The 20493-nt window shown below is 46.0% G+C and overlaps 1 protein-coding gene across 1 annotated transcript in view; it reads right to left on the bottom strand.

Moving 5' to 3' along the window:
* Positions 1–20493, bottom strand: part of igsf9ba (immunoglobulin superfamily, member 9Ba) — a gene marked incomplete at both ends in the record, with an annotated part of 55644 nt that overhangs the window by 22169 nt on the left and 12982 nt on the right. Inside the window, 2 exons of the mRNA XM_080526511.1 lie at positions 1816–1967; positions 9591–9737. Of these exons, the coding sequence (XP_080382637.1) occupies positions 1816–1967; positions 9591–9737 (299 nt within the window). The remainder of the gene's footprint in view (positions 1–1815; positions 1968–9590; positions 9738–20493) is intronic.

Genomic DNA, 20493 nt, shown 5'->3' with positions numbered 1-20493 from the left:
GTACAGTAGAGGCATTACACACTAGGGACTACAAGACCAGAAGGACAAGGGGAAAGAGGAGGAAGTGGGGGAGGAGGGAAAGAAGATGAGGGAGGAAGAGGGGAACCATGACTAGCAACAGGAGGCGGAACACTATGCCTGACACACACAACATGCTGAAGAATCTGTCGGGTGACTCGGATCTCAAACAGTGTGGGGTGCTGAGATGATGACTAGCATGATTCCTATGATTCTTTTCTGTATCAACCAAATGGAAGTCGAAAGCAATTCAAGGCGAATTTTTGCGAATGTGCAAACAGATTTACCTCACAACCTACTAAAAGGCTTTCGGCATCCCAGCATGCTGAGTTTTCCATGTGAGGCTCTTGGCTCCCTCACTGTTGCTATTCATGTTTAGTATAACATTCATATTAGGAGTAATGTAATATTGATGCAGTAGGAGGAGATTAATAATGCATTTGGACGTCCTCTGATCGTTTACTAAGGCGAGCGTGTTGAAGCCCAGGGCACCTCGGCGCTGCTCTACTCTCTACTCTCTACAACCTTTTGGAGAGGCTGCTGTGTGTGGGAGCCTGAGAGAGATGGGTGAGAGAAAGAGGGATGAGAAAGAGGGATAAGAATGGGGGCAGCTCGGTGAGTGACAGACACTATGACACAGAGCCGAGGCAACCTGTCAGTTCTTGTACGTCTCACGTCTCCACTCCAAATGTTAGGTGCTGCCTCCGGCAAGAAGAGAGGGATTTACTCCCACCACGAACATCTGAGATGGTGTGTGAGTGTGTGTGTGTGTGTGTGTGTGTGTGTGTGTGTGTGTGTAGGGTGTGTGTGTGTGTGTGCGCGTGTGTGTAGGGAGGGGGTGGGGGGGGGGGGGGGGGGGGGCAACCGAGGTTTGACATGCCTCAACTCTTCCTCCCCTCAGGGACCTCCCTCTGTAGGCCTGACTCCTGCATCCTGACCGACAGGCTTTCCTGGCCAATCACAGTCATAGCAGAATGTCCTGCCTAGCCAATAAAAGGTTTCTTCTTGCCCCTTAATGTGGTGCTAAAAGGTTTGCTTTTATTCCATGTGAAAAAATAAGCAGCTGTACAATTACATTGGAAAAACATGGGAATTTGTCATTGTTTCTAAAAACTAAATTTGTGGAAGACTTTGAAATATTGCTCCTTTCCCCTTTCAGCAAGAACCGTTAAACGCTGATAAATGGAGCTTTGTTACATGGTTACACACCTTCCTTCTGACTGCAGCACTAGCTAGGGCTTTGTAAAATGTTGAAAATTGCAAACTAGAATAAATGTTCTATCAGAGAAATCATTATGAAAGTCCAATAGTCTGTGAGATGGGGCATATACATTTAACATGAGCTTCTCTGAGCTTTCTGCTGAACTATGCATCATTTCTCCAACCACCAGCAAATGTCAAGGAAACATTTGAAAATGAACTAAACTTATGAGGCATTTATTTATCTTTACTTTACTTTATCCCACATGGGGATAGTGGTGGTCTAGTGGATAGTGAGTTGGACTTGTGATCGGAAGGTTGTGAGTTCAAATCCCGCCTGAAATCACACCACTACTAGTGTGCCCTTGAGTAGGGCACTTAGCCCTCAGTTACTCCAGGGGGAATGTCCCTGTAATTGTAAATCGCTTTGGATTAAAAGTGTCTGCTAAATGGCAAAAATAAAAATAAATAACATGGCAGTGAAATACATCACTGAAATAGATGGGTAATATAAACAAAGATAGATGCATTCATAAAATATACAAGATACGTATTTGCCCTTTTGAATCACAGCTCTTGTTCAATAGTTTGACTTACCGTGTGTTTTGCACTAGTTGCTAGCTCCTCCCCCTCCCTCAGCCAGCTGATCGTTGGTTTGGGGTTTCCCAGGGCGGAGCAGCTCAGCAGGGTGCTGCCCCCCTCCTTCGCCTCCACATATTGTGGAGGAGTGGTCGTAAAAGTGGGAGGGGCTGTGGAAGAAGAAAAGACAGTTAGCATACCACATTTTTCTATACCATCAGAATCAAGAAATCCCTGAAAAAGGTTGAATACAAACTTTTTCTGAACAATCCCTCATAGGATAGGCTACTTCAATTACAGAGAGCTGACAAATGATTGGTCTCACTTCAACCGCATGTCTAGCATCATGAAATAAAGCCAGTCTTTGAGCCAGTCCTCTCCCTCTTCAGCAGAGGAACCCAGTGAAGAGCACCCAAGCTACCAAAGGGTCTTTACACACCACAGGGCCAACCTGAACCATACAGTGCTGGCTTTGACATGTTCTTTTCTTCTGGTGCTTTTCAGCACTGTTACAGCAACTATGGTGGAATGCATAACCAGGCCAGCACAGCATCGCTCAGCTCGGCTTTGCTTGGTTCAAGTAGTGTAAAAAGGGTATAAGACATAAGCGAATAGAGACTAATAAAACCAATCATTACACTTGAAACAACCTAGCAAATGATCAATGCAACCTAGCAACTCAACACAAAACCTTGTTTCTAATTGACTATGGACAAGCTAATGTGTGTGCCAGGACATTGGGGCTGGGGTAATGCCTGACCTGAGGTAGAAGAAGTAGTGACAATTGAGCAGTCTGATGGCCTGCAGGTAGAAACTATTCCGGAGCCTGTTGGACCAAGTCCGATACCTTTTGCCAGAAGGTAACAGAGAAAACAAGGCGTGGCTGGGGTCCCAGGTGATCTTCCCAGCCTTCATCTTGCACCTCTCGGAAATAAAAGTTCTGAATGGCTGACGTGCCGTCTTGAGCACAGAATGAGGTTAGGTAACTTGAAGTTGTTGACTCTCTCCACTTCGCCCACCCATGTTTCCTCCTGAATTCCACAACCAGCTCCTTAATTAATTATTATTATTTATATTTGTTTTATCTGAACTCATATTTTTCATTTTTTATTGACAGATACAGTAGAGATTTAGACAGGAAGGATGGGTGAGAGAGAGAGGAGGGATGACATGCAGGATATGTCCCCGGCCGGAATCGAACCGGAGTTAATGTGGGACTTAACCAGCCTCTCGACTTAACCAGCCTCTCCCGGCCGGAATCGAACCGGGGACCCTGCGGTTACATGGTCAACGCTTAACCCGCTACGCCACCTAAGCGCCCCCCAGCTCCTTAATTTTGCTGATATTCAGAGAGACACCTGAGGTCTACTCGTCAGAAAGTCCAGGATGCAGAGACCCAGAGCTTAGTGATGAGTTTGGAGGGGAATATGGTGTTGAATGCTGAGTTGTAGTCAATGAACAGCATTCTCACATAGGTGTCCTTCTTGTCCAGGTGGGATAGGACTGTATGCAGGGCATATGAAATAGCGTAATCTGTGGATCTATTGGGGCGGTATGCAAACTGAAGTAGGTCCAGTGTAGCAGGTAATGAGGAGTTAATGTGGGACTTAACCAGCCTCTCGAAGCAATTCACGATGACGGACGTGAGTGCAACTGGGCGGTAGTCATTGAGGCAGGTTACCATGGTCTTCTTGGGAACTGAGATGATTGTGGTCGACTTAAAACTGGTGGGGATTACAGACTGGGACAGGGATAAGTTGATTATGTCTGTGAAGACATCTGTCAGGTGGTCGGCGCATGCTCTGAGAACATGGCCCGGGATGCCATCTGGTTTGGCTGCTTTGTGGGTGTTGACATGCTTGAAAGCCTTCTTCACATCAGCCGCATTTACTAATGCAACTCGTGACTGCATCTGTGTACTCACTAATGTTATTGTATCCACAGAAACTCACATCCCAGTCCATGAAATGAAAAACATCCCGGAGCCTAGAATCTTGTAGCCATCTTTGAATGTTGAATAAAGGTGATCCGAGTGTGTTGTCACCACACACGGGACAGGAAATATATTGATAGTTACTTGCTAGAACTGTCTTCAAGCTGGCTTGGTTAAAGTCCCCAGGCAAAATGAAGGCGGCCTCGGGATTAGACGATTGCTGCCTGTTCAATGTTGTTAATTATAGTATTGTATTGTAGGCCTCCTGAGAGACCTGCACACCGTATTTTATGGTAATTTTCGGGTTCTAAGCAACAGGATTCTGCTTCGTTTAAGAGAGGAGTATCACACTCACTATCGAAGTGGGTCATGGTTAGCCGATGGGAGTCCTGCCTCAATCTGCACACACACCTGGCATCGAGTAAACAAATAAACCAATTAGCATCTCTAGACATCTGTCTGTCCATACTCCCCTTTCAGTCCATAACGCTCTCATCTCAAGATAAACACACTGATGTAGCTACAGCTTTGATAGACAATCTCTTAGCGACAACTATAGGTTTTTGCATTTGAAGCTTCACCTCTCTATACGAAACATAATCTTTGGATATTGCAGTGCTGTGCTCACTTTCTGCATATTTGTAAGCAACCACCTCTGATTACTGTAATATCATACAATATTGCACTCCTACACACGTATAATGTGTCCGTGTTTTTCAAAAATGAATTTACAGTAAGTAGGTGGAAAACGGGAAGAAGGTGGCATTGGTCAACAAGGGAATTGTTTCCCTCTATCAGGTACAACACATCATCACTTACAGTAACTGTCAGCGTGGTGAGAAACTTGGGAGTTGTTCTACAAAATGCAAGAAGCATCACATTCTCGCCCTAGTTTCTGCACTTTTCATTTTTGTGTCTCCATTATGCCAGGGTTTAGATCCCTCTGTAGCTACGCTTCACCACTCTCCTCTGTGGACCATTCCACACCAGAAGATGGCCTGGATATAGAACATCATGCAAGCCCCCTCCCCGACACCCCTCATTCTCTCTTCTCTCCTCACTCTGTTTCTCTGTCTCTGTCTCTTTTTTTTACAGAGATTTACAAAGGCTCATGATGCATTTGGAATTGTAGCATACTGTATATTTAGCACTTTAAAGTATTGTGTTCAGCAACTTAACAGCCATTTTCTCTCAAAGCAACACAATCCCCTTAAGACTATTGGTCTCTAAAGATACCGCAACACACACACACCCGGACGCACGTACACACACACACACACACACACACACACACACACACACACGTCTCCTTTCTCACTTATTCTCCCACTTTTTGCTGTCTCTGATTACCACACTGCTAAATTAAGAGTAGAGCAGGAGAGGAGGGGAGGAGAGGAGAAGAGATGAGAAGAGGAGGAGAGGAGAAGAGGAGAGGAGGAGAGGAGGGGTGGCACCACAGTGGTCTCACTGTCTTCCAGCCATTCGGCCTTGCCATCTGACACCTGCCACTGAGTGGGCATGAATTCACTCTCCGCTTGGCAGGAAGTGAAGGGCAGCAAACAGGAACTCAAAGCAGGAGTGTATGCAAATTCCCCCGGCCATAGGAAATGGCTGCCTTCAGAGTCTGTGTTGGGGCTAGATAGGAGGAGCACCTGCTTTCCTCACAGGGACCCATTTAGAGAACAGCAGCGATGGGGAGTCTGAAGGTCAATTCAACATACAGATGTCTCAAAACAAACCCAAATACACAAGCACAAATACACTGCCAGACATGTTTTCTCTAGCCTGGCTAATAAGCCCTACTATTTAGCCATTGATAGTGGTCCCACATGATAGGGTGCGCCAAGTTCATTTTCCTCTGCTTACTTCCATAAAAATGAGAGTTTGGCTTTAGATTCAGCCACCATTTGGATCTGATTTGGGAAAGCGAATACCCTTATGCCTGTCACCTTTGCTATTACATTGCTGAGCAAAAAGTATGGACGAAAAATCTAACATCTCAAACTTATTCTGAGTCAACGCAGGTGTCAAATATGCAACACACTACTCACCCAGACAGATCTGTCACTGTGCAGAGGTCTGAGAGGAGGGGAAGGTGCAAAGTGAGCGAGCGAGTGAGTGAGCGGGTAAGTTAAGCGTGAACACTGATGAGGCAGACTACAGAGATGCAGTGTGCCCGCACAGGAAGGCATTCAAACACACACAGATGCTCACACACTCCCATCCCACAAGAGGCTGCACAGGTGACACTTACTGGCAGGGGAAACAAGAGTGTAACCCAGCAGACAGAGAACTAATTTAACCACAGCCAAATGCACACACACACACACACACACACACACGCACGCACGCACACACACACACACACACACACACACACACACACACATACATACACACACACACACACACACACATCACGCGCACACACACACACACACACACACACACACACACACACACACACATCACGCACACACACGCACACACACACACACACTAATACTGACATACTGTATGTGACAGCATGTTTAGCACATCACAACATGCTGAAAGAACATTAACATCAGGGGTGCACATAACTTTTTGGGGCCAGTGCTCAGAGGAGCACCTAGGGATGCTGCTTGGTGCTCCCCGAGCTCGCGAGTCACGACCCGTCCCACAGGATGGATAAAAAAGGGATACATGGATAACTTATATTAGCAAAACGACATTTATTCATAAATAAAGATGAACGAACAAATTATTGTGTGCAGAACAAAAGAAACAAATGCAAAATCAAATGATGCTCTTTAAGCATGAAAGTCTGTCAGACTCCTTTAAACACAATGAAATCAACTGACATCTCTTTAAGCACTAACTGAATATCTGTTCTTTAAACACAATGAAATCAACTGACATCTCTTTAAGCACTGCTCTGTTCTGTAAACACTGAAATCAACTTTTCAACAAAAAGTTACAGCCTAAGCATTTATTTATGCTACAAGCTTAATCATCATCATCACTGCTCTCTTGACTGCTGTTATCACTGTCCTCAATTTCAACCATGGTAGAGGATGTTGTAGGCTATCACTTTAAATAGCTCATTATTTTGATTGTGCAACAAAGCCTTCTTTTTCCTAATAGAATTCCCAACCATATTCCCTGGGTCAGGGGTCGAGGTGCGATAATGAAGCTGTAAAACAAACGTCTGAACGTTTGAAAGCTTCAGAGAAAAGAAACGTGTCCCTTTTAGCGACGAGTCGTTCGGGACTGAATTTTCACGTGCGGCGTGATAACCGTGCGATACGCGATACGCGGAATGAAAGTACGAGTTACGATACTTTCCGAATGTTTTCGTGAGGGGAGTCGCCGTGGTCGTCGTCGGTCGACTGTTGTGATGGATTACTCGTCGGGCCTTCGGCCGAGGGGACGGCAAATAGTTACTTAGTGGGGCTTGCAGTGATGCAGCAGTCAGCACTGTCAGCAGTTGGATTTTGAGGAAGTTAATTCCTCTCCCAGCTGTTGGTGCGCCAGAGCGCGTTCATGCGGCTGATCTGCCGCGCAGCATGCATTTTGGCGACGCATGCGCACTGGGGCACCAGTTATGTGCACCCCTGATTAACATGCTAAAAACACATAACTACACATAATTAGATGATCACACAGTCCTTGCTTTTGAACACGTCCTAAAAAGTATGTTTGTTTACAAGCCATGTATGTCTTACCCAGTAGCCTATGGCAGACGAGAACCGCTTTTTGGTCATTTGCGCAACTTGAGAATTGCCAACATGCGGACCTTTTCGCCTTTTCACATCACATATACCCTTGCAGACGCAATAATGTGCCACACATGTATATGTAGTACACAGATTATGGAAGCAAAATTCCCGCAAGTTTGGGAGACATATTGAAACCCATATGGACTCTTTGGAAATGATTGGAAAGTTGTTGCAACCCTAGTGACCATTATAGGATAGGTCTTCAATTTGGCCTTTACAGCAACACACAATTATCCATATAAAAAAAATACTTGTCTTCATACAGTCAGATTAGAATATGCATGTGACTTACACAGTGAGCATGAGTTCACAGACCCAAATACCTTCTGTGTGTGAGCGACTCTGGCAGTAAACTGCAATCTGTCAAACTAATAATATCTTCACTCCTTGTGAGGTGTCTATCGGAAAACTGTTCTAACCAGTGACTCACAATCACACTAAAAAAATAACTGCATTTGTCTAGCTCATTATTTTCAGTCGCACTTCATGCTTCTGTATCAGACTAGAAGACAAATTAAAGATTGTGCTGGATTTCAATAACACCAGCGAGAGACCACAATAATTGCTACAGTTGCCTAAATTTCAGCAATCCGTTGCCTGCAAACAGAACTGGATTAAGTTTGCAAGTTATTCAATTACATTTCTACAAGACCATTCATCAAAATGTTTAATAACATCTGACAAAATGGTAAACAAACATCGGAAATGTTAAGGATAAAATGCGTAAGTCATTGTAAAGTAAGCTTTATTTGACACTAAGAGGAGAGAAATAGGGAAGGGAACAAAAGCACGCAACAATGCACCGCAACAGCAACGTTGGGTGTTGCTGTAAACTTCCCTCTTTGTGGAAGTCTTATCAACAGTATTGACCCAGACAAGCTAATTCCCATAGAAACCATTGATAGCGCTGGCATACGTTTACGTACTTTAGCTTTACTTAATCATCCTCAACCATGAACAACATACAGGCACACATCACATAGTATCCACCATTCGCTAACCCACTGGGGCGTTCCTAGGAAATGCAGAGGTGCAGATTTTATTCCTGCCCAGTCATCAGTTTGATAGCTCCCAGACTATCACAGACATTCTGTGCCAGAACTGCCTTGAACAGGCCACAATCAATGCCCTTCTCACCAGTCTCTCCTCCCGCTTCCCCGAGGCCATCCCAAATGTTGCCCTGTGATATCTGAAAAGCATTATGCTTTTTTTTAAGTTATTTTTTCTGAGTGGGGCAGACCCACTCATATTTTTCATTTTTATTGACAGATAAAGTGGAGAATTAGACAGGAAAGATGGGTGAGAGAGAGAGGAGGGATGACATGCAGGATATGTCCCCGGCCGGATTCGAACTGGGGACCCTGCGGTTACATGGTCGACGCTTAACCCGCTACGCCACCTAAGCGTCCCAAGCATTATGCTGTTAACACTTTACTTGGAGCATACAGTTATAATGCATTATGTTTGGAATGCCGTGAACAGCTTGCCATAAGCATGATTGACTGCAATAAAATGTTTTATATGATCTCATAATAACACAATGCTGATATCAGTCATATTCTGTCTGCTACAGACAGACATACGGTATAGACTGTATCTGTCTCATAGACGTACTATATATAACATAATGAATTATTATTATACTATTATAAGATAGAATTAGGCATCATACATGCCTATAATGAGTATAATGCATTATACCTGTATGCTTTCAGTAAAGTGGCATGGGTATGATCTCATAATAAATGGCCGCTTATCACATCTTTGACACCTTGGAAGACTTGAGACTGGGAGAAAAACATAAATCCTGAAAACAATAGTTTAAATGCACAGTATCAATGCCAACTACCAAAAAGCTAAAGAAGAAAGGACTGTAATGAAAAAATCGAACATACTGTAGTTAGTAGTACCAATTAATTAACTTTGTCAGCTGGCTAGTAGCAACTACCAGGTGAATCTGGTCATAAATCACATGAGTACTTCAATTTGACAACACTGTGTTGAGGACACACGCACGTGCGCACGCACACACACACACACACACACACACACACACACACACACACACACACACACACACACACACACATGTGACTCACCATTGACTGTGAGGTGCACCCAGCTGCCATTGTGGAAGGTGTCATACTGCTGCTCCAACATCAGGACCCTGCACTCGTACCAGCCCTGGTCCTCTGAGCGCACAGGGTCGATCTGCAGAGAGGCCTTCCCATGCAGGCTGGCTCTACCTGGTGGGATGGAAAACACGGGGTCAGGTGACCGTAGACCACAGGACCATAGAATTACAATAAGACGTACAGTGGGGGAAATAAGTATTGAACACATCAACATTTTGTCCAGTAAATGTATTTCCAATACCCATATGTAAATAAAGTTATGTGTAATAAAGTGGAATGAAACAGGAAAAAAGTATTGAACACACTAACTGAAATTAACTCAATACTTAGTGGAGAAGCCTTTGTTTGTAATGACAGCTTCAAGGCGCTTTCTGTATGAAGTAACTAATCGTCCGCAGTATTCAGGTGTGATTTTGGCCCATTCCTCTACACAGATTGTCTTTAAATCTTGAAGATTGCGGGGGGCCCTCTTGTGAATCTGGATCTTCAGATGCTTCCACAAATGTTCAATTGGATGTCAGGTGATTGACTGGGCCATTCCAACAAGTTGATTTTCTTTCTCTGAAACCAATTGCGAGTTTCCTTTGCTGTATGCTTTGGATCATTGTCCTGAAGGTCCACCCATGTCTCATCCTCAGCATCCTGGTGGATGGCAGCAGGCTCATCTCAAGAATCTCTCTGTACATGGCTCCATTCATTGTTCCTTCAATGATATGATGTCTGCCAGTACCATGAGAGGAGAAACAGCCCCACACCATGATACTTCCACCTCCAAACTTCACTGTTGATATAGTGTTATTCGGGTGATGTGCAGTGTCATATACTGTACTACTAACTACAGTTCACTCACGACAGACCCATTTACCAGACTCATTTACTGTAACACTGTCACACCGCTATCCCACCAGCACTGCTAATAGAGATTACACACTATCTGCTAGGCAAACAGAATCATTGAGCAGGGAGTTCATTTTAGAAAGCCCCTGCTTGAGATCATGCTGGGTTGCGTTATCCCCTGATTTATCCCGTTTTGAATACACATGGCTGCAATAGACAGAATCATGGGACATCTTCTGCCCCTCAGCACTACGTCTCCTAAAGACACCCGCTTTCCCCTCTACTGTGTCCCTAAGAACTTCTATTGCCCCCCTTGTACTATTTCTCTGTTTCTCCAGTGTAAAAAAAAACAAAAAACAACATCTAGGTTTTAGAAGAAGGTGATAGGAGAAGGTTTTTCCTTCTATCAATGGCCCCGGGCCTGAGCTGGATTACTCTTCCTCCTACAAATGGTGGACTGATGATTCACATGCTTAGTATTCAAATGTATTGATTGTAAGTCGCTTTGGAATAAGGCATCTGCTAAATGCCCAAAAATGTAAATGTAAATGTAAATGTCATGGTAACGCCATTGATCAAGGTCATGAGGATTTGATTTGGCCCAAAATGAAAATGATTGGATTTGAATTTGAGCTCTTCTGTTCCCCCAATCCATACTACTTCACAACCTCTCACAATAAACACATTACAAGCCTGACCATGGCCAAAGAAGAGCTGCCTGCCAGTATTAGGATTAATGGATAACATTATACCTGGAGGGCGATCTCTCCTGTCCTCAGCTCTCCTCAACTACCTGATGAAGCACAGGGAAGCCGGAAATAGGAAAGCACTCAGTGTCAACACACCAAAGGAGAGACTGGCCTTTCTTTTAAGGAGATGCATTGGACATGTAAAAGGCAGAAGAGGATTGGAGACAATAAAAAGAAATCAGGCCTGTTAGAATTCTTGAGTGCTAAGCTGTCTGTCTGTCTGTCTGTCTCACTGCTTCACTCACATGGTGAGCTCTGACAGGCCGACAGACACCAACCCAAAAGCTTTGCCTTTATGTTTGAGGAGCGCCCTGGGGAGGGAGTGTGTTTCTCCCTAAACTTCGAAGTGTAGAATAGATGTATTCTAAGTGTTGCCTGCTGGTTCACGTTATGCATCAGGTGCTGAGGACGGCGGGCTGAGGGACTCTCCCAGCAAGTGCTGCACATATGCATGTCCACCTGAGTACACCTGCCCAGTCGTTTAGTGCTCCTTAGTGGGGAGGGGCTACATATGCATGTCCACCTGAGTACACCTGCCCAGTCGTTTAGTGCTCCTTAGTGGGGAGGGGCTACAAGCCTGCATGTCCACCTGAGTACACCTGCCCAGTCGTTTAGTGCTCCTTAGTGGGGAGGGGCTACATATGCATGTCCACCTGAGTACACCTGCCCAGTCGGTTAGTGCTCCTTAGTGGGGAGGGGCTACAAGCCTGCATGTCCACCTGAGTACACCTGCCCAGTCGTTTAGTGCTCCTTAGTGGGGCGGGGCTACAAGCCTGCATGTCCACCTGAGTACACCTGCCCAGTCGTTTAGTGCTCCTTAGTGGGGAGGGGCTACAAGCCTGCATGTCCACCTGAGTACACCTGCCCAGTCGTTTAGTGCTCCTTAGTGGGGAGGGGCTACAAGCCTGCATGTCCACCTGAGTACACCTGCCCAGTCGTTTAGTGCTCCTTAGTGGGGAGGGGCTACAAGCCTGCATGTCCACCTGAGTACACCTGCCCAGTCGTTTAGTGCTCCTTAGTGGGGAGGGGCTACAAGCCTGAGTACACCTGCCCAGTCGTTTAGTGCTCCTTAGTGGGGAGGGGCTACAAGCCTGAGTACACCTGAGTACACCTGCCCAGTCGTTTAGTGCTCCTTAGTGGGGAGGGGCTACAAGCCTGCATGTCCACCTGAGTACACCTGCCCAGTCGCTTAGTGCTCCTTAGTGGGGAGGGGCTATATATGCATGTCCACCTGAGTCCACCTGCCCAGTCGTTTAGTGCTCCTTAGTGGGGAGGGGCTACATATGCATGTCCACCTGAGTACACCTGCCCAGTCGTTTAGTGCTCCTTAGTGGGGAGGGGCTACAAGCCTGCACATATGCATGTACACCTGCCCAGTCGTTTAGTGCTCCTTAGTGGGGAGGGGCTACATATGCATGTCCACCTGAGTACACCTGCCCAGTCGTTTAGTGCTCCTTAGTGGGGAGGGGCTACATATGCATGTCCACCTGAGTACACCTGCCCAGTCGTTTAGTGCTCCTTAGTGGGGAGGGGCTACAAGCCTGCCAGTCTTCAGCAACTACTGAAATCTCCATTTATATCCGGACGGTCAGAGAGTGACAGCCTCCTGACACAAAGACTCGTGACAATAAGACAAGGGAGTCTATCTGTGGGAGTCCATCGAGGAAGGCCTGAGAGGGAGGCCAGGACACTAAGAATAATATCTTCTCTTCTCGTCCTTTTTGATTGTTCTCTTGTCATTTCTGTCTACTTTGAGTGCACTTAGCAACTCCAACTTCTGTTTGTCCATTAACCCTGTACCCCTCTACTGACTATGTGCTTTCTCCCTATTCCTGTTCTTCTGTCACTCAGGAGGACACATAGACGCTACATCCTCCTTCGCAACCCTTCCAATCTATCCACCTTCTTCAACTGACTATGACTTCATTGCCACAGGAGGTCTTTGGAACTGCCAGTCAGTGGTCCGGAAAGCCGAGGCTATCTCAGCTTATGCTTCGTTCATGTCCCTCAACTTATGGATATCACCTGAAAATAAAGCTACACCCTCTCTGATGCCCACTCCTTTTCCCATTTCCCTAGACCCTCTGGTTGAGGGGGAGGCACACGACTCCTCATCTTGCCTAAGTGGTCACATACTGTCCTTCCCCTGTCACACCTGTCCATATCCTCCTTTGAATTCCATGCTGTTTTTGTCTCCTCCCCTGTCAAACTTCACATTGTTGTTATCTACCGTCCCCAAGGTCAGCATGGTCAATTCTGGATGTCCTTCTCAGCTCCTTCCCTGATGATGGCATTCCGCTCGTACTACCTTCGACCTTATCCTGTCCCGCTCTCCTCACTCATAAAGCCCAGTTTACGCTCCTGCGTAAAATCGACGGCGTAGCCTTGCGTAGCCTACGTAGCCTTGCGTAGCCTACGGCGTAGATTAACGCGCACCTCTCCAAAAATGTAAGTACGCGTCAGTTTCTACGCAACCGTAAGCTCTGTGATTGGTCCGCTTGGTAGCACATGATTCCGACAAGATTCCGACTCTCTCGTCGGCCAAAATGCGGAAGCCATGACAGAAATGTCATTTACTTTTTCTGTAATTACTTATTAATAAAGATTTGAAAAATTATGATAACCATCGTATTATCTTAGTTTAATGTCATTTCAAGGAGCGCGATTCACATTTACGAGATGTACAATCCTGTTTATTTAGAAATAAATGATTAGTTACAGGGAGCCCCATGGCTGTTCGTTGGGTTTAAATTATATTTATGATAGACATATTTAATGTTAAGTTATCTATAAGAACTGTGATTGGTCCGCTTGGTAGCGTTCCGACTCTCTCGTAAATGCGGAAGTCATGACAGAAATGTCATTTACTTTTTCTGTAATTACTTATTAATAAAGATTTGAAAATGTATGATAACCATCGTATTATCTTAGTTTACTGTCATTTCAATGCATTATAGACATTTTCTTTACAACAAGCATAACAAAAATACGTTTTTTGATCGCTATTATGCCGCTATGAGTACACCGACCGTCGGCATTGTCAGAATGATAGCTAACCGGAAGAGGCACAGCACAGGGGCATAGAAAACACACTGCCACCTAGCGATGTGACAGTGTAATTGCAGAGCGACCTACGTAGAAGTGTAAAGTGCGAGACCCCTTACGTAGGCTACGGCGTAGACGCGCGTAAATTCGACGCAGAAGCTTAAATCGGCCTTAAGGCAGGCAATCAGCTCGACCTTGCCTTCATATTCTCCCATACCTCCAACCTTACTGTTACCCCTCTTCCAGTTAGGGTTAGGGTTAGGGCTTGTATACTTTGTATTCTTCTCCCTCCCCCTCAAATCCAACTCTTCCCTGTCAGTCTCTAACCACCTTGTACCCTCTCGTCACAACCTACGTACCTTTTCCCCCACCACCCTCTCTTCCTCTGTCTTATCCTCCCTACCCTCTGTTGAATCCTTCTCCCTTCTTTCCACTGACTCAGCTTCCTCTACCCTCCTGTCCGCTCTCACCTCATCCTTCGATGCCCTCTGTCCACTAACCTTGAAGCCAGCGCTCCCTGGCTCTCTGAAACGCTACATGCTTGTAGAATAGAGCTCAGGGCAGCTGAGAGGAGATGGATAAAAACCGGCCTCCATGATGACCTAAACCTTTATCACTCTCTCCTCTCCAACTACGCCTCCTCTGCATCAGCTGCTAAAGCATCCTACTATCATTCCAAAGTACATTTTTCTGACTCTAATTCTAGGAAACCGTTCTTCATATTTTCCACACTCCTTAACCCATCTCCTCCCCTTCCTCCTTCCTCCCTGTCTGCCGATGACTTTGTCACCTACTTCGAAAAAAAGGTTGATGACATTAGCAGCACCTTTTCTCCTCCTCCTACCAACGCTGCTAACACCCCTTCCAGACTCTCTGCACTACACTCTGTCTCTGGTTTATCATCTTTTTCCCCCCTCTCCTGTGATGAGATTCTCACACTGATCACATCCAAGCAGGCAACCACCTGCCCTCTCGATCCCATCCCCTTGCAGCTCGACTACTGTAACTCTCTCTACACAGGGATAGCTGATGGGACTTTGAACTGTCTGCAGCTGGTTCAGAACGCTGCTGCCAGACTGCTGACGCTTACCAGAATGCGAGACCACATCTCTCCAGTCCTGGCATCTCTACACTGGCTCCCTGTTAAGTTCAGAGTGAAGTTTAAAACCCTCATGTTTGTTTTTAAAGCACTAAACGGCCTCGCCCCACACTACATCACAGAACTCTTGGACTATGCCTTCAGCGCAAGATCCCTCAGATCCGACAAAAAGAGAGTCTTGATGGTCCCCCGATCAAAGCTGGGAGATCAGGCCTTTGCAGTGGTTCTGTAAAAGGCTGTGGAACGACCTCCCACTGAACATCAAGACCGCCCTCGATCTAGAGACTTTCAAGACTCTGCTTAAAACGCACTACTGCCGTGAACTAGGCTACTGAGATGATCCTGATGTGTTATAGTATGAATGTCTGTCTTTAAATATGTGCGGTTGTGAATGTTAGACGTCCTCCATGTTTATTTTGTTTGTTTATTTTGTTGTCCTTACCTGTCTGTTGTTACCATATTCCATCATGTTTTCTCGCTGTTTTTAGAGTCCGCGCCCAGGGCGCCCTAAACAAACCGGTGTAGTTTGGTGCGTGTTTAAATAAAATTGACTATGACTATGACAATGACCCTCCCCTCCCCTCTTCTCCAATCCATTTCCTCCAACATCCTTCCTTACCTTACCACCGTAATCAACTCCTCCGTATCCACAGGATCTGTCCCGGCTGCCTTCAAGAGTCAAGCCTCTCCTCAAGAAACCAACCCTTGACCCGTCCTCTGTCCACAACTACAGACCGGTATCCCTTCTCTCTTTCCCTTCAAAAACCCTTGAACGTGCTGCATCTAAACAACTGACTGACTATTTCCATAAGATGGAACACCTCACCTGGACCCCCACCAATCCGGCTTCAAGGCTGGCCACTCCACTGAGACTGCTCTCCTTGCTCTCATGGAGGCCCTCCACTGCTCAAGCTTCCTCCCTACCCTCTGTTCTCATTCTCCTGGACCTGTCCGCTGCCTTCGACACAGTCAACCACCAGAGCCTTCTCTCCATCCTCTCAGAACTGGGCATCTTTGTCACCGCACACTCCTGGTTTGCTTCCTACCTGGCGGTCGCTCCTACCAGGTGACTTGGAGAGAATCGTCTTCTCCACAAACCCTCACCACTGGGGTACCCCAGGGCTCTGTCCCAGGGCCCCTACTGTTCTCCCTCTATACCAAGTCTCTTCGCTCGGTAATCTCCTCACACGGGTTCTCCTACCACAGCTACGCAGATGACACTCAACTCTTCCTGTCCTTCCCCCCCTTTGACCTACATGTGGCAACAAGTGTCTCTGCATGTCTCACTGACATCTCCATCACAGTGGAGAACTCTACTGTAACCCCCTCCCAGACAGCCAAGAACCTTGGAGTGATCCTGGACAACCGCCTATCCTGTGCAGAGAACATCGCAGCGACAGCACGCTCCTGCAGATTCTTCCTTTACAACATCAAAAGGATACATCCATTCCTCACCAGAGAAGCAGCGCAACTCTTGACCCAATCACTGGTCACCTCCCGCCTTGACTACTGCAACGCACTCCTGGCTGAGCTCCCCACCTCCGCCATCAGACCTCTGCAGCTCATCCAGAATGCTGCTGCCCATCTGGTGCTTAACCTCCCCAAATGTTCTCATGTCACTCCCCTCCTTTGCACCCTGCTCTGGCTCCCGATAGCAGCTCGCATCAGATTCAAGACCCTGGTGCTTGCCTACCAGGCAGCAAAAGGGACAGCCCCTGTCTACCTGCAGGCAATGGTCACCCCCCAAACTTCAGCCCATTCACTCCGCTCCTCCACCTCTGCTGGCCGACTGGCCCCACCTCCTCTACGCCAACCCATCTTCCTTCGGAGACTGAAGACCCATCTCTTCAGGTTACATCTTAACTGCTCCTCCTGAGACATCTACTATCCCCCAGCTCTGTCTCCTGAGACCTGCTTCCCCCTATACTATGTCTCCTAAGATTCCTACTTCCCCCCTTGTACAGTTTCTCCAATGTCTATACAAAATAAATAAAAAATAAATTCCTTCTTCTTCTATCACAATGACTGCCAATGGCCCCTGGTCTGAGCTAGATTACTCTTCCTGCTACAACTGGTGAATTGATAATTTACTTGCTTAGTCAAATGTATCGATTGTAAGTCGCTTTGGAATAAGGCGTCTGCTAAATTCCAAAAATGTAAATATAAAATGTAAACATATAGATGCGATAGATAGGCTACCCTTGCCCCAGGACGGCTACATACCTGGGAGGAGAAAACAGACACTTTTTTTGTGAGCATGAAATCAATAAGGCAAAAGGGAAGAGTGAGGGAAGATGGAGACTGCAGTCTTGCAGTAAAAAAGACAAGGTCTATTTTTGCTTGGGTGATGAAATGCTGAGCGAGGGGCAGGGGGGGGGGGGGGGGGGGGGGCAGGGGGCGGGTTAGAGGGGTGAAGGGCAGGCATCAACCTCAGGTTCAATCTGTCAGTCAGAGAAGAAAGAGAAGTGTTCTGTAAACAAAGATAACAACACTATATCCACGTCAGGACCCCTAATTCTGATTTGAGCAGAGCTTGGGAATTGTGGGATATGAGACCATTAGAGACCAGCCTGTCCCAAAATGGAGAAAGCTTCAATTAAAGCTTCACAAAACCACACATATCATATCTGAATTATTGATTGGTGCTTTGCTTGAGTGGGTGTAAAAATAGATGTTTTAAAAATGTTAGATTTGCATATCACCCCGGGCAATTGGCTAGCACACTAAAGGAGAAGCATACCATTTCTGTCTAGCACTAAAGCAGACACTAGCTGAGGATTAATACTCAGTCGAACAGTAGCTTGAGGGCGGTTTGTCATCCCTAAGACACTCCAAATAAAATATGGCACACACGGAGTGAACCATAACTCCATCATTCAACAGCATCTGAGACAGATACCTCATGTGGAAGATGGAATACAGTCAGAGTTGAATTACAGGATGGACTTTGTGAAGAGTTCTCACTAACTCTGCGAAGCTCAAAGAGAGATGGAGGGTCGTAATAGGCTGGATAACTCCCTCATATACCAGGTCTACCAGAGTAAACCGCAAACCTCTCGTCTCCTTCATGAATATATTTAGAACCAGACATATACTGTAGGCTAAATACAGTACTTCTATCTACTCCTTTTCAAAACTAGCCAGAAGGGGGAATGATAGTACATACTCTCGGTTCGAAGAGATGAATTATTAATTTGTTGAAGGATGGGGACTCATACTGTAGGAATAACCTGAATACTGAGACTGTAGGTGTGTATGTGAGAGTGGATGCAGCACACTCTGCTCTAGTGGCCTCAGATGAAGTCCAGACAGAGACCCTCTTCTTCATCGGTTGTGTTCCAAATCCACAGTAGCATCAGCCTACTACAAAGTATGATACAATGTGTGGTATACTACTGTGGACATTGTAACTTATTTCCAACTTAAACACCTCAAGGAGTGTCTCCTAAACCACACCACTGTCTCTGCCATTATAGAGTCTAAAACACATAAGTCACAGCACTACGCTTACATGGTGCCCCCACAATATTTTATTTTAAATGATTATACCATATGAAATGTATGAAATGTTATGTTTGCAGTTATCATGTTGCCTACTGTCAGTCAGGGAGGCATGGAACATGGTGAGCATCTCTCTGGTAAATGCTTGAGTGGGTTTACTGTACAGTCCCAGGTAGGTAAGTGACAAACTGAGCATTCCCTTGTGCCTGTCACCAACACAGACATGCTACACACGTACAGCTTCAGTATATATGTCCTGTGTTGCGGTGGGAAACCATGCTAGTGTTCTACTTGCTTACGGTGCTGCGTGTGTAGCTCGAGTGTGTGGGTGAGCGTGTACTGCACTGTACTATAGCAGGAAACTGCTGAGCGGGGAGGATGTTTGTCAGTCCTGTAGGTTCAGGAGCAGCAGAAGAATGGTGATTAGTCTTTGCACTAGTCTTCTCATGGCAGAACACGAAGACCATGTGAGGGTCGAAATGGTAGCTAAAGCCTCTAACAGAATCTGCCACTGCCAGAGAGCCCCAGTACAGAGCCCCCTGTTCCACCACTGGCACCACATGTAATACTTAGGGCTCATGCACACCCCTGCAGTGGGAAAAAACACTACATCAGATTGAACTGGCAGCTTAACATTTATTTTATTTATTTTTTTAAATTTGTTTTTCAGATTTTTATCCCTTTTTCACCCAATTTGGTAGCCAATTTAACCCAACTTAGCATCCAATTATCCCCTGCCTATTGCATAGGATCCGCCGCACGACCCCGTGGCCGGCAGTCCCAGAGGAGGGCGCCAGGCAGACTAGGCTGACTGGCTCCTCGAGCCCAGTACCGTTATTCCGGCACCCAGGGGGCGGTGTTGCGCGACGGATCCTAGTCCAGAAATACTCCTATACCCCCCTCGGAAGCGGCCGGCCAATATGCCGCTTCCCGTGTGCCTCGGCCATATCTGGATCTGGCGAGCCGGGATACGAACCCCGGCCCCGGTGGGCAGCATGCACTAGCGGCCAGTGCGTAGACCGCTACACCACCGCGGGGCGCTTAACATTTATTTTCCCACGAAATAGGATTTTAAGGTAAATGCACGGAGGACATTAATGTAATACATCTAACTGGCTGTCAGGATCTGTCCTGCTTTCAGGCAGCACCTTGTAATTAGGCATGCTGACAACACTGGAACAAGAACATCTAAAGTATGAAGAACGAAAAAGTCACACAAATCAGTATACTGTAATAAGTAATACAGAAATGTGCACAAATTAGTGTACAGTTCTAACTCATACAGTAATAAGTAGGTCGTATTGCAGTAACACAGCTATTCATCTACCATAGTGACCTTAGAGGAGGTTTTTCTTATATACATTATTATATATATCATACAAACACGTCGATCTTAAAAATCTTTTGAGTTGAGTGTAGGTTATCACAATTGTAACTGACTTGTCCTCTGGTCCCTGGGGTGGGTGGGTGGGGGTTATTTGATTTACTTTCTTTTTCGTTTTAGGTCCCGACTTTGGGACTTTGGGTCCCGTAATGTATGTCCCTAATACCTAGATAGCTATATTGTAATTTGTGTGTTGTGGTGTGGTTGTATGGGCTGTTGGGGGCGTTGATTGCAGGATGTGGCCTTGCTGTC

Source organism: Nansenia antarctica (assembly GCF_963989245.1).
Source record: "Nansenia antarctica genome assembly, chromosome: 3".
NCBI classification, from domain to species: Eukaryota; Metazoa; Chordata; class Actinopteri; order Argentiniformes; family Microstomatidae; genus Nansenia; species Nansenia antarctica.
The sequence above is the reverse complement of the archived record's forward strand: the minus strand, read 5'-3'. Positions and strand labels throughout refer to the sequence as shown.